Below are 19,595 nucleotides of genomic sequence, written 5' to 3' on the forward strand. Positions count from 1 at the left end.
TTGAACGTGCCATTGCACATACCTCTGTGGCAATTTTCAGAAATAGCAAAGCAGGAGCACTCAGAGGAGATTCAGCAGGATCGGTTGAGTCTGGTGTCTCGTTCCCTTTACAGTGACAAATCCCCATTTAGTCACTCTACCAGGGCAAGGCGAAGGAAACCGACAACTATAAATTCTTTTCAAAAAAGTTAACTTTTTCTTTGAAATTCACGCCTTGATTAAAGGAAAAACAAAAAACCCAAACTTTGTATAACATTCATCCCTGAATCTTGCTATTTTATAGCAGAATCTTTACTCCCAGGGCTTCCCTTTGCCCATATATGAATAGTACAGGAATTGGGAACGAAGAGAAAAATTAAGATTTCAGTCCACTTGGTCGGTAACCAACTCTCGGTCTACCGAAAAAACGGGTTCTTTCCCGACACCTGCCCGCGGAGAAACCACTGCCCGAGAAAGAGAGGGAAACTCAAATTTAAGTGCTAAAGGAAGGAAGGAAACCGTGTCACCCCTTACTTGCGACGCGGGGCTGCTGGAAGGGCCGGACCGTCAGCGGGGAGACATCTCCGGGCGGCGGGAGCCTGCAGAGTGACGAGGGGACAAAGTCTGGGCTGTAAAGAGGGGCGCTGCCTCACCTCCCGCCGCAGGCCCGGCCCCGCGGAGCCCGGGCGGCGGGGCCCCACCGGACCGCCGCACCTACCGGCGCCGGGCTCGGTGCCCCTAAGCTGGGGGAGCGGGGAGGGGTTGCGCCCCCACCCCGTGCGGCGAACCCCGGGAGAGGGCGGGAGCTGCAGCACGTGGGCACCGGCACCTACCTGCCGGGCGGGGTGCGGTCCCGTCCCGGTCCCCGGGGAGGCAGCGGGCGCGGCGGGGCGGAGGCGGTCCCCTTAAAGCCGCCCGGTGATGTCACGGGGCCGCGCGCCGCGCTCCCCCGGGAGCACAACAAGAGTCACGCTCGCCGCCGGCGGGGCGGGGCGGGGCCAGGGGGCGGGGTTAAGGAGGCACGCACCAATGAGCGGGGCTCTGCCGGGCCGGAGGCAACGCCCCCTCCGTAGCGTCACGGCTGCCGTCGCCCGCCCCGCCCCTCCTCGCCCGCCCCGGCCCGTTGCACGGGAGCGCGGCCCGGCCCGAGGATGCGGGAAGGGCCGGCGTTGCCCGCCGCCACCGGCGCCGCCCCGGTGCCCGGCTTCTTGGCCAAGCTCTGGGCGCTGGTGGAGGACCCGCAGAGCGACGACGTGATCTGCTGGAGCAGGGTGAGGGCGGCCGGCGGGGCTCTCGGGGGGGCGCGGCGGGGCCGGGGCGGCCCGCGGGGAAGGCCGCACCGGGGCTGCGGGGCCCTGCGGGCAGGGCCGGGGCGTGCAGCGTCCCCGGCGGGGGAGCCGGGAGGTGGGGCGGGGGCGGCAGGGCCTGGCGGGTACCCGGTACGCCCGGTGAAGGGTGAGGGAGGGGGCGGCGGGGCCTGGTTAGGGGGCGGGTACCCGGTACCCCCGGTGCGGGGGATGCTGCTGCCCGCGCAGGGACCACGCCTGGCGGCTCAAAGCGACCCGGCATCGCGGAGCGGAGTCTTAAAAACTCAGAACTGCGTGTAATTAGCTCCAAGTGGTGACGCTCGGCAGGAAAAGCACTTGAAGAAGTAATTAACTTTTTAATTTGTTTTTCTTCCTGAGATTAGGAAGACGGGCCTGGTTGGTCCGGCGTGTCTTCAGGCGTAGGACATTGCAAACATCCACAGACCAGTGTGACATCTGACACAAAACACGGCGTTTCGTTTTGTCCCTGGTCATTTTTAAATCCGTAGGATTTTCCCCCGCTTTTTTTTTTCTCTTCTTTTTTTTTTTTTTTCCCCAAAGGTTTGGCCTTTACAAGGACAGAGGTGAAGACAGAAATGTAAGATTTTTGTTCTCTTTGTGAACAGCGTAAAAATCATAGAATCACAGCAGGGTTTGGGTTGGAAGAGACCTTAAAGATCATCCAGTTCCAACCCCCCTGCCATGGGGAGGGACACCTCCCTCCAGACCAGGTTGCCCCAAAGCCCCATCCCAAAACGATACAAATTGCTGCCGGGTTTTGGGAAGTTTGAACTTGATAACACGATAAATCTGCGTGTGACACAGTTACCCTTTGTCGCGGCGGGGTTGCGTTGTCTGAACTTGTAGTTACTCTGCAATGTTACTTGGTTATTTTTAGTGGTGACATAGTACGTACAATGGAAGAATCTCGTCAGGAGCTGGGCAAACTCTGATCGGGGAGATAAAAGCCCTCTAGTGGCCTGAATTCCATTGTGCTTGGGCAACATTTATGTTTCCTGTGGATGAAGGGAGCTGCAGATACGCAGGGTTTTAGAATGATTTTTCTTTGGATTAAGATCAAAACTTTAGGGCTTTAAAAAAAAATAATCCCCCATTCAATGTTCCATGTCACTGTCTTTTTGGATTCAGACTTTTTAGTGCAGTCTGAAGTACTCAGAAGTGCTCACACAGACAATTCTCTTTGCTCAGTGTTTTGCCCTTCCCTATTGTAGGAACCGTCTCTGTCGATTTATGGTCTTGATTTATGAGCAACACCTTAGAAAAACTGTGCTTGTTTTCTAACTGTTACTTCTGCTTATTTCCTAGAATGGTGAGAACTTCTGCATTCTGGATGAGCAGAGGTTTGCCAAGGAGCTTCTCCCCAAGTACTTCAAACACAACAATATCTCCAGCTTCATACGACAGCTTAACATGTGTAAGCATCAGCTGTTATTATGTGTTGTTTCTGCCAAGTTCATTGCTACTTGGCTTCGATTTGAATTCCTTTAAGCAAACCAGTTGACTTGGCAGGTCCTTCATCCCTGAAAACCTGAATTCTGGTCTTGAGTTTGCTTTGCAAAAGAAAAGAATAACAGTAGAGCTTGGCTTAGTCTTTGTTTTCTGTGTTTCAGCTCTGAATCCTTTTGAGCAATGATTGTAAAAATGCTGTTTCGTGTCCTAGTACCTAAGGCTTGGGTAGAGTTCACTGGGCTCCAGTGGTAGTGTTAATGGTAATGGTAACAGCAAAGTTATGCCTAGGTGGAGGATTGAAGGCAGTATCTACACCCATACATCTAGTTTATGAAAACAAAGAAATCCCTAGATCATGCTGTTGCCTGCATTGCTGTGTTGAAACAAGATTAGTCACGCTGATGGATTGAGCTGGACTAAGTTTCTCATCATGTTTTCTGTGCTTGACTTGTGGACATCATGTAGCGTCTGTTATATAGCACATGTACAGCTTGTACAGGCAAAGAAGCTGGAATGAGGTGGCTGTTCAGAGGTATAGTACAATGTGCAGGGCTGCAACACGCAGCAGAAATGGTTATTTAGCAGTAGATAGGTTATGGGCTGGGTGAAGGTACAAACCACATGGAAGATGGCTGCATTATTTAGAATTTCCATTCAGAATAAGGGGGAGGAACTCTCTGTCCTTGCCCAGTAGGTTTCCCTGGCCTCTCTAGCTGATGCCTATTTAGATTTTGTCAGACATGAGCGAGAAAGCACACACGTACCCTCTTGACACAGGGTAAATGCTTCTGTTTGTGTCGAGTGTTGAGACTCCATCGCTTGAGCGTCAAGGAATAATGCAAACAAACAATTGACAGTTGCCTTGTAGCAAGGGTAAATGCTAAAATGCAAATATTCCTGTGAAGACATGCAGTGTGATGACCTTTTTTTTTTGGCCATTAGTTTTCTAATGATAGTGTTGTTGGGGCACAGTGAAACTAGAATACATTAACCATGTTAAAAACTTGAACGAGGAGAGAGGTGGATTTGTCAATGTATTTTCACTGTCAAATGTATTTTCTATCTGCCCTGCGGTACTTGAAGCAGTGATGGAAATAGAGCTGGCAATGTCTTCAGTCACGCAGGCAGCCCGGTATGGAGAAAGTACTTGGCATGCACGTGTTTGCATAGGCTGAGAACTAATTTCTCTTCCTTACTTTATTCTGTAGACCCCGGTGGTACGTGACAGCATTGGTTTTGATATGTAGTAGTCTGGGATTATAAAAATTAAAAGGAAGGTGCACCTCTCTGCTGCTTCCACTGGGGCAAGTTTTTATTCAAGATGTCCTAATAAATCTCATTTCTAACATAACTTCTGTGATGATTTGGACATCACTGTCTTGCTTGCGGACACTGGCTGGCCTCTGCCACATGTGCTGTTTGTACAGCCTGCAAGGCCATTTGGTGGGATTGGGGACACGTTCCCTTGCTGTGAGGGGAGCTGTTAAATCACTAAGCACCAAAGAAAAGCTTACTTTGGCTGTTTTTCATAGTTTCTGCTCCCAGTAACTGTAGGTATATACAGTAGGCATTTCAGTAGCCTTGGGATTTTCTTTAGCTGTGTGTTATAACAGTCAGCTTTGCACTGAAAGAAATGACTTTGTTAATACCTCTCCACAGATGGTTTCAGGAAGGTAATTGCTCTGGAGAATGGTATGATTACAGTGGAGAAAAGCTCAGTCATTGAGTTCCAGCACCCTTTCTTCAAGCAAGGGAAGGCACACTTACTGGAGAACATCAAGCGAAAGGTACAGTCTAAGCATGTACTTCACTTTGTTATGAGAAGTAGCTTGTGAAGAGCACGCCTGGGGGTTTCAAACACTTTACAGCCAACAAATTCCACAGGAACCAAGGTTGTGCATCATGATGCAAGCCTTTGTAACTCCCTCCCAAATGCCAGGCTAATGCTTGGCTTGGCCTCTTTATGCCAGCTCTTAGACAAAACACAGCCTGCTGCTGTTTAGCAACGCACTGGAGCAGGACCGCATCCTTCCAGGCTGTCAAACTAGAGCCCTTTTTCCACAAAGAATTTATATATCCCATTTCAGCTTAGCTGGTCTTCAATTCTACCAGAGTAGCGGACTTGGAAAGAGTCACAAAGGAAAAGAAGTCAAAGAAAATACATTTACATTTGATGCTCATTGAAATTTAGCAAGGGCATCAGTAATCAGTTTTTTTGGGTGAGTTTGCGTAAATTACATCGTTCCTCCAAAACTGTGTTGCCATTAAGCTACATCTTTACTAGCGCTTTCCAGTCTTCTTTTGTACATTCAGGCCTTGTCTGACCTGTTTCTACACAGATACTTATCCTCTATTGGCACATTACAGCCCATAACATCCTGGCTGCCAGCGAAAGAGAGTATCATGATGCATGAGGTTGACATTTGAACTGCAGAAGCTTTTCTTTAGAATGTCATCATGTGGCAGCGACATCGCCCGAGTTAATAAAAGCACAGGGTCGCCTTGAGAGTCACAATTGTGTTTTGATTGATTCTTCGCTGAACCGTCTCTGCTCAGAATCACAATTCACGAAATATGGTCCTACAGTTGCTTCTCTGGCTCGGGGCTGTGCTCTTCCCAGACGCTGTCATCGCTGACTTGCCCTGGCTCGCACACCTCGCTTGCCGGTCTGTCGGGGCAGTTGATGTTACGTGTGGGCACCGCGCATCCCAGGGGTGTTGCGCTGGGTGGAGTAATCTAGATGGAAAGACAAAAGCTCTAGTTAGTGCCAAGGACGTTCATATGAAACTGTTGAATAGTTTGGTGAAACATTCTTTGTTGCACAGGAAATGTTAAGTGATTTTTTTTGCCAAATGTCCATTAGTTTTTCTTGATCTTTTACTGTCTGGAATGGAGTCATAGTTCAGTACTTGGTATAAACTGGATTTCAAGCCTTTAACAGGAGTGCAGGTTTAAAGGCAGGACTCCCTTTATTTCATTTCCTCCCTTTATTTCCTCCCTTTATTTCCTCCCTTTATTTCCTCCCTTTATTTCCTCCCTTTATTTCCTCCCTTTATTTCCTCCCTTTATTTCCTCCCTTTATTTCCTCCCTTTATTTCCTCCTTACTGTTAGCTCTGCTGGTGTGCATCAATCTGGACATTCCTATTACCTAGTTAGAGACTCTGAAAAGAGCAGTTCCTTGCACTTGGGCAGAACGTCTGGCCTTTTTTTTAGAGGCAGACTGACTGCGTTTGAAATCTCCACCTGCTGTCTGGATCTTTTGGGTGTCTTCCCCACAGAGAGATGGTATGCTGAAGAGAAATCAGACAGCCATGAGTTTCATTTGGGATACAGCTTGTGTGCTTTAGGATAAGGTATTATCCGCAAGGAATAGAGAAGCATCTGAAAATGCAGAGAGAGAGCTGTCAGACCATTCGGTCCATCCTTTGTAACACTGGATTATCTTAAGAAAGGGGTTAGTTATTTCTGTGGACCGATTGCGTAACAATTATCTTCTGTTTCATCATGAAGTGATGGGATGTTACTTTATAACAGTGTAAGTCCATTTATGACCATCCCATTCTTCTTTGGAAAAAAGGGATCTGTGAGCCAGCCTGCATGGAAGTTATCTAGCAGTTCAGCAGGCCAATCCCAGGGGCTTTCACCTTCTCCCTTGGAATTTAGTAGAACAATAAGAAAAACCAGAGCGTACTGTAGGTGGGAAGGGACATCTGGTGGTTATCTCATGCAACTCCATTTGGTTCAATGATGGCCAGTATTTGGCTAAATGATTTTTAAAATTATGCCTACAAAACCTGGACGTGTCATTCAGGCATGTGATGCACCAGACCCATCTGTTCCAAAATCCTGCATTGGATGTTAGTCGTAAGTGCCACCACGGCAAAGAGAGAGTTACTGAAGGAATTGGGGAATTTTGAATATGGAAGTGTAGGGAAGAGGGAGCGAGCTTTTTGCTTTCTGTTGACTCTTCTGCCATCATTTGAAGAGGGGACATTCATGGATTCTGCTGGGGGCAGAAGAGCAGTTTTGACTCTGACTTTCTGGAGACAAGTCTCTATAATAATTTTGGAATGTCACTGAGCAGAAAGGCGATAGAGGAAACACCAGTATAGGAATCTGCAATTTAGGTGATGTGGGACAAATTTTCAAATCAAGTAGGATGTGTCTAATTAGATACCTCCTCTTTTCTTCTTCCCCCCCCCCCCTTTTTTTTTTTCTACCCACCCTTCCCTGTAAGTTAATGGAAATTTGTTACTCCTGGGCTGGCAGATTTACCCACACCAAAAAGGAATATGATCATGTCATTCTTACTCCACTATCAATTCTGGTTTGGTTTTGGCTGGTGTCTTACTGTGTCACTAGAGGGGTAGCTGTCACCAGACCTGTCAGAGAGCCCCCTAGGGAAGGCCATTTTCAATCAGTGGTAGGTATTTGTCATGAAATACAATGGTGAATCTACTGTCTACATGTACAAAGAGATAATCTCATGTTTTCGTTGACATCTTGGGTTTTTTTCATACATAGGACACTGTAGACTGTCCTAAGGACTGTCATCTATAGCAATTGCAGTGTTGTGTGATACATAAGAATTACAGTGTTACCTAATCTTTTAATGAAGTTTTTACCTGTTCTTTTACAGACCAACTACACTGCTCCAGTAGAAAGGAGCATGCAAGGCACTGTTCATAGTAAAGCATGTGTAACCTATTCCTGTTTTAGGTATCTGCAGTAAGAACTGAGGATCTCAAGGTCTGTACAGAGGATTTGCACAAAGTACTTTCTGAAGTCCAGGAGATGAGAGAGCAGCAGAACAACATGGATGTCAGGCTGGCTAACATGAGGAGGTAGACTCCGTCTGTTTCGGAGGCACTTATTCATTGACTGTTGCTTATATCTAATGGAACTTGAGTCTAAATGTGGGTTTCATTTGAACTGGAAACAGGTGAAGCTATTTTTTTTTTTTCCTAAGAATCCCCATTCCACCCCACACAACATTCTGAATCTTGTTTGTTTTTATAATTCAGTCACAGACCAGAGGTTAAGACTGGGAGTTTGTTGACTATCTTGAGATTTCAGTTTGGTTGCTGTCATCTGTAGTAGTTTTTTAGGGCGATCAAAACATTTCCTTTTCTAAACACAAAACAGGGTTAGATGCAGTGAGTGAGAATTAGTCTTTGCTTTTCTTTCTAATTAGAAGTGGACTTTGCACGTCCTCATCTCAGTTCCTTCAGATCCCTTTTGTATAGGCACTGGTAATTCATTCAAATCATTGGTAGACAAGTAGATATCAAGCAAAGTTCAGGAGATAGCTTCACTCCACTCCCGCTGTTCCCTTAAAAAAAAAAAAAAGGAAAAAAACAAACAAAAAACCCTTAAACACAAACTTTGAAACTGTTCTGAGGTTATCTGTGTAACACTCAACCTGTTTCCAAACACCAAGTCTTGATTCTAAGGCTTTGAGGCTTTGAAGGAATGCCTCAGATCAAGATTATTGGTGGAGTAGCAGTGGATGAGAATGTCCTTATTAGTGAGTGTTTGGTCCTACCTGATAGAAAATGGAGTTAATTTAACCCAGAGTTTATACTAGTGGATTGGATTAACTGAATGTTAATTATCCACACAAGGAATGTTGCCATTGGTCCTGCAAGGTACTGTGAAAGTTTGAAAGCTGTAAAACCAAAGCATATAAAGTAAACTCTGTTCATCCTCTGTCTTCTGATTTATTCTGCATTGCAGAGAAAATAAGGCCCTGTGGAAAGAAGTGGCAGTTCTAAGGCAGAAGCACAGTCAACAACAGAAGCTGCTGTCTAAGGTATCATTGCAGCATCTTCAGTGCTACCATCCTTATTCCTGCCTCTGTGAGACTTGATGGCATTCTTTGCTTATGTAGAATGACAAATGACACAGAGCTGAACAGCCTATATTAATACAGCATAAAGAAAATGTTCACAGTTCCTGAGTGTCCCAGAAGTAGCACAGCAAAGAACCACGGGCAAAATACTAAGGAAAAGTCATAGTCGAAAAGGATTTCAATATGTTTGAAATCTCAGTGAATCTTATTTGGAGAGAAATCAGTAAATCAAGCTGACCTGGGGTAAACGTGGGGCTGGAGGCAGTGCACGGTAACAGGAGCCTAAAACAAGAGATTGCAGGCACATGGAATGGAGTCTGTGAAAGATCTTGGACCAAGATGTACTTAGACTGCTTAAGAAGTGAACTTTGGAACCCAGAAACTATAGGAGCTTCTGCACTGGAACAAATTGTCTCTTGTTTGTCACTCAGCTGTTTCTGGTCTGGAGTCCTCTAGTGACTTGTGGTGTTATATTACATTTAAAAAAAAAAAAAAACCAAACCCAAACCTGTCCAAGTGGGATAACCTTTTAATGCCATTTGTAACTATCGTTTTGTTTTTTAAGACCTGAACACAAATGGATTTTTAATATACCTATCTGAATTAGTAATTTAATGTTAGGATTGCTATACTGACCACTTCTTTTTGGTTTTTTGTTTTTCCTTTTTAGATTCTTCAATTTATACTAAGTTTGATGCGAGGAAATTATATTGTTGGGGTCAAAAGAAAAAGGTAATTACTGGATAGGTCACAAATCAGTGTCAGATGTGAATTGTAGGGATAAATCAGCTTGTAGAAGCAAGATACGTCAAGTGTATGAAGAATATTTTTATCACTTGTATATTCAAACTTGAGAAAGCTGATGGAAGTTGCGTAACGTATGAAATAAAGATTTAATCTTCTTTATTACTAAAAAGAATGGGTGGGAAGAGAATATACTATACATTCTAAATTTCAAAGGGCAGAGTTATCAGAAATGGTAACTCTTTCAAAATATGTAAATGTGACTGACATTCAAAACAAAAAGCACATTTAGAATGCAGCCCGTCTGCACTACACTTACTAAAAAACGTTTCCAAAAGCCCGTTTTCTTAGAAGTGGAAGAATGATTGTTCTTGCCATTACTGCACACACTTGGGATTGCTACAGCTTTTTACTGCAGAACTATATGCTATACTATATACTGTATTTTGTCTCAGGTCTCTAACGGATGCTGCAGGGGCTTCACCTTCCAAATACAGTCGTCAGTATGTTCGCATCCCTGTGGAGAGTGGCCAAGCAGTAAGTCTTCGCAGGGAGATAGACAGTGAGTTGGACAGGATGGTACAGGGTGATCTCAGGATCTTCCTTATAACTATTAATACCCTAATCTTGTCATCAAATGCACTCCATTTTGAAATGGGCAGCTTTAAAGCATTGCTCTGTCTGTAAAATCATGCAAATCCGTACAACTAGTCATAAGTGAAATCTGAACAGGGAAGAGAAGCTGCAAGAAGAATGGAGCTTCAGCATCAAAAAAAGACCTTTTGGTTTACTCATTCTGTTCGCTGTATCCTGCAGATGGCTTTCTCTGAACATAATGCAGATGATGAGGATGGAAATGGTACAGGTCTCATCATTCGAGATATCACCGATACCCTGGAAAATGCCACCGATGGTCTCCTTGCTGTGGCACACACAAGCGACAGAGCCAGGTACGTTTAAAGGATGTGGGCATATTTATGCTTCGGTTGTTAACTAGGTAGTTATGTTAGCGTAAGTCATCCATATGAATTCTGGGAAACAGCCTCTTATTTGTGCATGTCAGGCCTGTTTGTAGACTGTTTTTTTACAGCATGTAGCATTGGTCATGGTCAGCAAAGCTTTTCAAGAGCTCATGTCTCTTCAGGAGTGCCTGAAGGCCTATCGAGTTGATTGGCACTTGAAATTTAATTTGCTGAGGCTTTTTTGTCTGTTCAACAAATAAGCACATACTCAACTTCTTGACTGAACAGGGACCTGAATGCATGTGTAGGTTACTAATAAACAAACCGAGGTGCGTAGTTTTGTCTCCATTTTCAGTTCTACTAAGTGTAGTTCAGTTCTAAGCATAACTGAATGGAAGGCATTCTTTCGTGTGGCATCAGATTCTTGTGAAAACCAGTTTACTTGTTAATATCCAGAGTGAAATATGGGCCAATTTGGAATCTTTTCTTTCCAGAGCCACAATGTTAGGAGTTTCCTTCCTCCCAGATTTCCATATACTATTTTGCCACTTTTGGCCTGGCAAAATGGGGTGTTTTGCCCTGATACATGCTATCTGTATAAGACGTAATAAGAGATTCTTCATCTGCCTTTAGGAAGGTACTTTTCTTCTTTTTCTAAAGACCAGTTGGTTGGTTGAACCCTTGACTGGCTTGACCTTATTAGGTATTAAGATTTGAGATACTAAACTTGAAATGAGTAACGATACAGTTGATGAATTCTCATGTGTGTTTTTTCTCTTTGGGTCATATTTTAGAGAGACACAGGCAGCTCTGGATCCTGACTTACCTATTTGTGAAGCATCACAGCCAAATGAGTTAAGTTGTGCAGAACCTATCCCACCAGTGCACTTAAATGATGTCAGTAAATCCAGTGAAATGGAAAATGCTGCTGTGGAACTCCATACTGCGCAGCCTAATGCTCCAGAAGACCCCGTGTCAGTAATTGACTCCATCTTGAACGAGAACAACTCTGGAAACCAAAACGATCCTTTACTGGACAGGTATTAGCTTGTTGCTGGAAACTGTTATGCTGTCATTGTCTTGTGGCATCATGTCAAAGTTTTAGAGGCTGTGTTTGGCAGAACATAGTGAATTAGCTTTTTGAATGTCATCGATTAACTGAATTTTCTGCCCCTTTGTTAGAAGGTCTTGAAAAAGACAAGCCTTAACATCATACACTAAAAGCAGGGCAAGTTCACCTTGCGCATCTCTAATAAGCGTGCCTGACTTCTGATGTGTCAGTCTGTCACGTCAGCCCTCCTGTCACCAACCACTGGCACTGCCAAGTCCTACCAAACAACAGGTCAGGGGTAGTGGTTTCAGGAGGGCACCGAGTGCTGCTTTGTTTCTTAGAACTGGATACGGGTTTGTGTCGGTGATACTCTGATGTTGTATCACTGTTGCTTCCTTTCTTTGCCCTTCGCTTTTGCAAAGGTTTGTTTCCCTGTGCATTGTCACATCAGCATCACCCCCGGGATCAGAATCAGGCGGGCTGTGGTTTCACATTCTGCTTAAGCGGTTCCTGGCTCTGCACTGGCCCCTCAGCTTTAGCAGCACCATCATTTGTAGGGCTGCAGGGTGAGCTGGACCGAGGAACAAACTAGTTCTTTCCCCTGACAGCTTTTCTGTGGTTAGCTTCAGGTAGGAGGTACCGAGATGATGTGTCACAGCAACTCCGTGTAATCTGAAGGCCCTGGAATATCTTCCCTCATTGGCACTGCAAAATGTGAGGCGGTGCCTTGGAACTCTCTGTTGCTTATAGCTGAGTATCCCAGCAGAGGAGGTAGCTTGCAGAGCAGTGAGAAGTTCAATTCTGGCACCGTGCATGGAGCTTCCCCTCCACTTCATTCACTGTCCCTTCTATCCTGCCCATGGCCCTTGGAAATGTGTACAAATCAGCACCAGCCTGATGTTTCAAAATAGGCAGTGTTCCTTCAGATCCAGATTATTTCCAACCCTTTGCGTATCGTTTATTGTCCCCAGGTAAAAGCCGTCACACCTTAGTTTTAAATATTGGTATATGGGCTGGGATCCGAGAACATTCAAAAGATATTAAAATGAAGGAGGAAGTAGATACGGAAGGAGGAACTGCTTTTTGATAAGATAGCTATAATTATACTTGCTGTTCGGATAGTCTTCCGTGTACCTGTCCTTCAAAGAGTTGGACCGTGAAAAGTGATATAGGAATGTGGTTTCATTCATTTGGCAATAAGCTATTCTGGATTGTGGATGACCTCCTCTGGCTCTCATCTCACCCCACAGCTGTGAAGTTTTTCCTGCCTTGTGGTGCAAATTAAGGCCCTAACTGCCAGCTGTTCCTCACAGCCTGGTATCGTTTTGTCTTTTTAGAGAAGAAATTCAGGATTTTCTTAACTGCATTGATGCCAGCCTTGAAGAACTTCAAGCAATGTTATCCGGGAAGCAGTATAACTTTGGTTCTGAAGCTTTCAGTGATGTGAGTGTCTTTTCAATTTTTCTAATTTCTGAAAAAAACCGATTAGGTTGCATTACGAAATGTTACTGTTCTATTCCATGTTGTAACGGGCAAGAGGGGGGGAATATCCTGAAAAGCAAATAGTTATGGATAGAATGATACGTAGTCATTCTAGGAGTCAAGAATGTACGAGGCAACATTGAGAGCCTTTTTCAGTTCATACAGTGTTTCTGTTACACATAACTCAAGGAGGAGGCAGAAGGAAAAAATTGGATTCTTCTCCTTCTCAAGCCTTTGTCACGTATCATCACATCCTGATTATCCTGGAATTGCTGAGAAATATGGTGTCCTTGTCTTCTCCTGTGACCTCAGTTTACTGCCATGGTTTGAAAGTGTATTGTTGTCGGCTGCTGGAGGAGCCACCTTCCCTGTGCTTCAGTGGATGGAGTGGTGTACTGGACCTTGCTCTCCTTTCAGGAGCTTTCTGAAGCTTTAAAGACCTTATTCTATGACTTATGGTCTGTTTTTATTTTCAGACGCTTAATCCTGAGCTGCCAGCCCTGGATATGAGCTTGATGGAAACTTCCCCTGGCATGGAAAATGTAAGAGTAAGATTTGCTTCTGTGATGGGGAGGGTTAATACGATGTTGAGAGCTAAATTTTGACTGATGCAGTTTGAGGGGAGGGACTGGATTGATAGCACAGGATGAAACTGCCATTTTATCTAGCCCTGCTGACTTAATGTTTTCAGTTATCGCTGTTGGCATATGTGAATTTAAGAGGATTCTCAAGATAATTTCGAGTCTTAGGTTCCTAGCTGCAGTAATGCGCTCAGTGGGCTGATTTAAACTGTCACTTTGCTTTGAATAACATCATCTTTGCTTTCTGAATACCCCTGAGAACATAAGGAAGAGGGAAACAAACTGGTGTTTGTTGAATCAGCTGTCTGTATTGAGGAAAATTTCTTTTCCTATCCCTTACTTCTGTTCCTTTTGTTTAGAATGAGGAGGGTAGAAAATCTTGTCTTTTTTTGGTTTAAGTGTGTGAGAACAGTTTCTTAGCTTGTTTTTCCTAGCCTTGGGGATTCCCATGACGTCTTTTAGGCAAGTAATAACTAGATCTGGGGTTATAGTTCAGATGAGATTGTGTGTCTTCAGTCTGTCTGAAGATGGAAAGAAAAGTACTAAATGAAAAATATATTGCAATATACTGTATTTATTCTGAACACGGCTGTGTGGAATTTCCTCAGAGGACATAGAAAAGTCCAGTGCAAATTTACTTCTCTTGGTCCAGTTCCTAAAATTGACTCATGTTTAAAAAAAATAAACCAAACAAACAACCTTGCAAGTGTCACTTATTTTGTAGTCCTGAAATAATATTTAAACTATGACTTCCCAGTCATAAGAGCTTAGACCACAACCGAGGTAAAATGCAACTGTTTTCAAGCAGTGTTTGCAAAATATAATTGTATTGATGAAATCATGTTTAACAGTGTTATTTCAACAGGAGAAACTATAATAAAGCTTCTGGTTTGGTAAAGTAAATATTTGCTAGTCAGAAGCTTGTTTGGCTTTAGTCAGTTTAGTTTGTCTGTATTTCACCAGACCTTCTTCTGGGAGCTCTGTTTGCTGACCCTCACGTGCAACGGTGGGCTCCTTGGTCAACTCTTTCATTGTTCTTTCCTTTAATTTTGTTAACCAGTCAGTGAAGACTTGGATTTTGTTGTTGTTTTTAAGCGTTCTGTCTTACTCTCTGTCCGTTTTGCTTTAGATTGCAAACTTGGCAGAGAGCCCTGAAGATCTGGGAGCGAGTGAGAGAGAAACAGCAGGAAGCAAAGGTGGGCAGGAAGGAACACTGAGAGCTGTGACAGTTCCAGACTCTTCCAAAACTGTGTGTTGAAGTGGAATTTTTGTAGCCTGTAATATGCTTTATCTCCTCCTTTGGTCTGGGCTTAAAATGTTTGTGAAGACTGGGATGTTTCACTGATCTTGATGAAGCTGTGTCTCAATCTTAAGAGGCCCCATCCATCCTATGCCCCATGTTTGGTGTTAACTGTTTCCTTTTCCTATACGTGACAGAACGCCACAATAGGGAGCAGAACTGCAAATGTCCTTGTGGAAGTATCTCCTACATGGGCTACGACCCCCACAAATGCAGTGCTACTCATTTTTACTACTTCAGTGTTGCCATTGTGTACCGTATGTGTTGGGGGCTTGAAGTGTGCTTCAGACACTGATCTTAACAGCCACAGGAGCTTTAGCTCCCCTCTTGCAGCTGTGGATGTAGTCTGTCAGAGCTCAGCTGTCTTGGTTTTCTTTAGTGAACCAAGTTTTGAAGCAGCCTCTCCAGTTGTCCTTGTCTTGAATAAGAGCCTTCGCTTATGTGCCGCAGGAGCCTGGAGTTTAAACTGTTTGTTTTCCCTCAGATATGCAGCTGATACAGTACAGGGCCAATCCTCTGCTTTCATTATTTGAAGAACTACCTTCGAGTGAAGCTGCAGGGAAGATAGAGGATCCGAAAGACCTTCTGCTGCCCCCCCTGGAGGAGAAACCTACTCTTCATCATCCATCGGGTAGTGAAACTGTCTTGCCGCCAGCAGCTCCAGCAAGCCAGCCTGAGCCTCTGGATGCGCTGGGAATGGGTGATCCACCTCTCCTCTCGGAAGATGGGAATGGAGAGTATAAACTGTTTCCACTCTTGCTCCTCAGTCCTGTTGCTAACTTCATAGAAGAGGCCTCTGAGATAGAAACGTCTTGAAATGACATGGCATCTGTAACTGGCTTAGTGATGGAAAATAGAAATGGATCGGCGAGAAGTTTGACCTCTCTCCTCACCTGCTTCCCGGGTGCCATATTCTGTACAGAAAAAGGAAAATTCTCTTTCTATAAGCAAAGAGAATGTGTGGAAAAACTGAAAACAAGCTCAAAAGAAGAGCTGGTGGAAGTGAAGGCACTGAGCGGAGGGGAAGAACAACCTCCCCGTAAACATACCGCAATGTATTCCATAACTTTTTATCCAATATCCTTATTGCAAAAGGAAATCTGTTTGTATCCTGTTTGTAAAGTTTGGCTGGGGGGGTTTTGTTGTTTTTTGGTTGGGTTTTTTTTTTATTAGCTGGGTAGTAAAGTAGTGTGTAATATTTTAAACATGGGGTTTACTCTTTCTGAGAGCCTGTTTCAATAGGTGGCTTGTCAGTTGTTTGGAAGTAAGATTATTTTTTTTTTTTTAAATTTTGTTTTTAATTTGAGATTTCTTTTTTAATAGCTTATGGCTACATTTGTTTGCATCTGCTTAGGTCACTTTCGTACTCCTAGATTTGCTCCTAGGTACAGGGAACATTTTTCCTATGGAAAATTACATTTTAACTGTGGAATATTACTTTTTAACATGCTAACGCGCATCCATTGCCACGGATTGTAGGTGTTGTGGTAGGAAGTGCTTGCCACCCTGCGTAATGCTGACTTCTCATGCACATTGCATGGCAGTTCTTCTAGGGTAACCTGCACCTAGCTCACAAGTTAGGCGTCCTCAGAAATTTTGAGTAGAACTGATTCACGCCTAGCAATGTCCAGCAGCTGCCCTTAAAATGAGAGGGGAGGGAAAAAAAAAAAGGAGTCATGGGGTAACTTGCATTGACATAGGACATTACATTAATATTTCTCTTCTGCTCGCAGCAGCTGCTTGTTTACCTGACCCTATATGTACACTGCACTTTTTCCCGCGTTTTCTGCTTGTGGAGTCTTTAAGCTAAATTAACTAGATGCATTTGAATCCTTTGAGAGCGAATTACAAAAAAAAAAAAAAATAAAATGGTGTCGGCTTAATCAAAAAACTTCTCCCCAAAATTCCTTTCTATGCTGTTTTCTGAACTTCTCCGAGCAGCTGTAACGTAGGCATCAGCCCCTGGTGACGGTGGAATCACAAGTTCTCCTTTGCTGATACCGAGTTTGTAACAGCCTACCTGTAGCCCAGGCAAACCTGAAATTTGCTGCAGTGATACGAACCTGTTGGGGCTAGAAGAGGCCTGGAGGCAGGTAGAAAACCCACTGTATAATATCACATGATATTTCCTACCAGCACAATTACTTCTAAATTTTATTTCAGTTTTAGGAATTCAGGCTACCTACAGGCTTTGTTCTCTCCAAAGCTTCTGAACTGATAAGATTTATATTTTTTTTTATATATATTCAAGAATCCAAGTTAATCTGATATTCTGAAGCCTACTAGATAATGCACACGGTCTGTGCTGACCTTGCTTGATTGGATTTGTGCTTCCTCGTCCGATGTTTTGAGTTGCAGAGGAGGATCTTGCTGCTGAGTGTGTGTCTACGTGTAATGCCTTCACAGTGTCCTTTTATTCCCATGCTTCTGTAACTGTTCTTAACCTCGTGGCCCTTCACGTTTGGATCTCTTGAATTGCCTTTTGTCGAGTATGTCTTATCCTAGCCTTTTCTAGTCTTTCTTTTGCTTGCTTCTTGAGACAAAGAGTAGAATAGTCTCAAGTTTTTGTGAGCTAAAGGGAGAGAGGGAAACGAGTGAATTGTGTATCTGTCTTGGGTTCTGCTTTTTTTTCCGTTTCTTCCCAAAGGCCTCAGTTTTACCAAGAGTGAAACAGTCAAAACCAGGCTTTTCTTCTGTGCTATTTTGACAGCAGAGCGCAGACAACGAGGTTCTTTGAGTGGCTGATCTTCTGTAACTCTGACTTCCTGAACAGGTTAGACCGAAGCGTAGTTCCCGTTACGGATTACTGTCGCGTTCTTCCATCATGGAGCCCTCTGATCTCAGTGCATCTCCCCGTCAGATATTTGGTCTGATTGCGTAATAGTTTTTTAATACACTTTCTCTCTTTAAGAAGTTAAGAAACCAAGGCTTGGGAAAACTGCAAATAAAAACTTGTGCATCTGTGTCTGGTTTATGTACTGGTCTAGGAAAAGTGCATATTTATGCAAGTTTCCTAAGAAAGATTGCGATGGAAAGGGGAAGGCTGAATAGCAAGAAAAACCCACATGCTGAAGTAATTAAACTCAAGAATTGCAAAACCATTACTGTGTTTCTTGTACGTTCTTTTTTGTGTGTGTTCCTGTGTGTGCCAATACTTCCCAAACCTGTTTACTGAATTTTCTAGAAAAGAGAGCTTTAATGCTCTCTGGGGTAATCTCATTATGGAGCTGCTGCTGGCTCAAAAATGTCTGAAATGCTCAGCTTAGCCTGGTACCTGTTCTCAGAGCTGTCAGCCTGAAAAAGAAGGAAGTTTATGTTTATTATTAACCCATATTCAACATGCCATGGAATCAAAGCTTGTGGGAATGGGACTGACCACCCTGACAGTGTAGGACCAAGCTGGCTTTGGGTATTTGCTCATTGCCTGTATGCGGGTTGCTTGCTGGGAGCCAGCCTTGGCATCCAAGCAGTGGGGGAACGTATGTGAAGTGGTTTTTTTCATAGGTGGTGATGTAAAAGCTCAAAATACTGTGTTGGGTGCTAGCGAGAAACGGACTTGTGGTAGAAAGCTCCCCAGTTGACAACTGGAAGTCGCGATGGATTGTGTGCTGTGAAATGACCGCTTCAGGAACCTGATGTGCAAACAAGTAAAGGTCACCACCTGCCCCAAGCTCAGCGAAACAAATGCTACTGCTGTTTCAAATCCTTGAATCCTCTTCTGTTACTCAGAGGAGCAGAGGTATCTTCTGAGTCGTAGGAGGTCTGTGTAAACACAAATCAACTGAAGTGATTCCACGGGAAGGGGAAGGGAAAGTAAGATGAAAGACGGGATGAAAACAATTAGGATAAAGTCAATGGAAAACTGGATGCCCTCAGCTGTGTTTTCAACGTGTAGAAACCATCCATTTCATGACCTGGAGCAGTCAATGGGGTTCTGTGCGAACGCCCTGGAGGATGAAATGGCATTAAGTGGGTAAGAGTCCAGAATTTTTTGGGATACTCAGTTCCTCTGTTACCTGTTGAAAATAAGATTAACAAAAGCTTTTCATTAGTAGTTTTCTTTGTTCCCAGACCTGGAGTATTTTCCTTTATAGGAGCACCCAATAGACTCACTCACTTTTCCCTTCCCTTCTATTTTTCCATCTCCCTCTATTTTCTCTATAATAAACAGACAAACTTTACATTTTAGCTTAAATGTTGGTATATTAGTTGGTATATTTAAGCATAGACACTTACCATCTTCTCTTTCTTTCCTTTCCTTTAAAAAGAAGGCCTTAACACCTTAAGATCATGTATCGCATGGGGTTAACTCAGATTCACCAGACTACAGCTGTTAAGGTTGGTTATCAGACAGGTCTGAGTATCCTCTAATACTTATCTACGCCTTCGTCCTTTAACGTTACTTCTGTTCTGATTTCGAGATTTGTTTCGATACTTATGCGTTTGTTTAAAAAAGGAAAAACATTGCAGAAACCAACAATTCTATTCTAGAGCCATCGCCCTAGTTTTTTTGCCAGTAAGTTTCAGCCACGATCTGCAATTCTCCCTGGGTGGAATCTCACATAGAAACTACGGAAGGTTGTTCAGGGTCCCTATTTCTTGTCCATAACTGGTGGTCCCACGTTGCAGAATCCCAGCCTCAGCCTCATACCTGCTGCTACGACCAGGGCTGCCCCCAACCCCAGCTGGCACAGCAGCTCTTTCATCAGTTCTTCTCGCTGGGGTACCCACGCCAACTCTTCCTGAACCTCAGTCTTTTGTAACTCTCTGCCGGGTCAAAACTTCCCAGCACTCTTTGGAAAGCGTGTTAGTAACAACCAACTACAAGGAAAATTCTCCTGGGTATTTTTTTTTTACCACCCTTTCC

At 43.9% G+C, this 19,595-nt stretch overlaps 1 protein-coding gene across 1 annotated transcript; it reads left to right on the top strand.

Moving 5' to 3' along the window:
• Positions 1–1,107: 1,107 nt before the first annotated feature.
• Positions 1,108–17,822, top strand: LOC141465072 (heat shock factor protein 3). The gene is made up of 13 exons (XM_074148264.1): positions 1,108–1,250; positions 2,613–2,721; positions 4,416–4,543; positions 7,477–7,601; positions 8,494–8,569; positions 9,279–9,340; positions 9,808–9,889; positions 10,169–10,302; positions 11,109–11,354; positions 12,703–12,808; positions 13,324–13,389; positions 14,558–14,624; positions 15,213–17,822. The coding sequence occupies exons 1-13, from the start codon at positions 1,131–1,133 to the stop codon at positions 15,542–15,544; spliced, it is 1,653 nt and encodes a 550-aa protein (XP_074004365.1). The 5' UTR covers positions 1,108–1,130; the 3' UTR covers positions 15,545–17,822.
• Positions 17,823–19,595: the final 1,773 nt, after the last annotated feature.

The sequence above is a fragment of the Numenius arquata genome, chromosome 5 (genome assembly GCF_964106895.1).
Source record: "Numenius arquata chromosome 5, bNumArq3.hap1.1, whole genome shotgun sequence".
Classification (NCBI taxonomy): Eukaryota; Metazoa; Chordata; class Aves; order Charadriiformes; family Scolopacidae; genus Numenius; species Numenius arquata.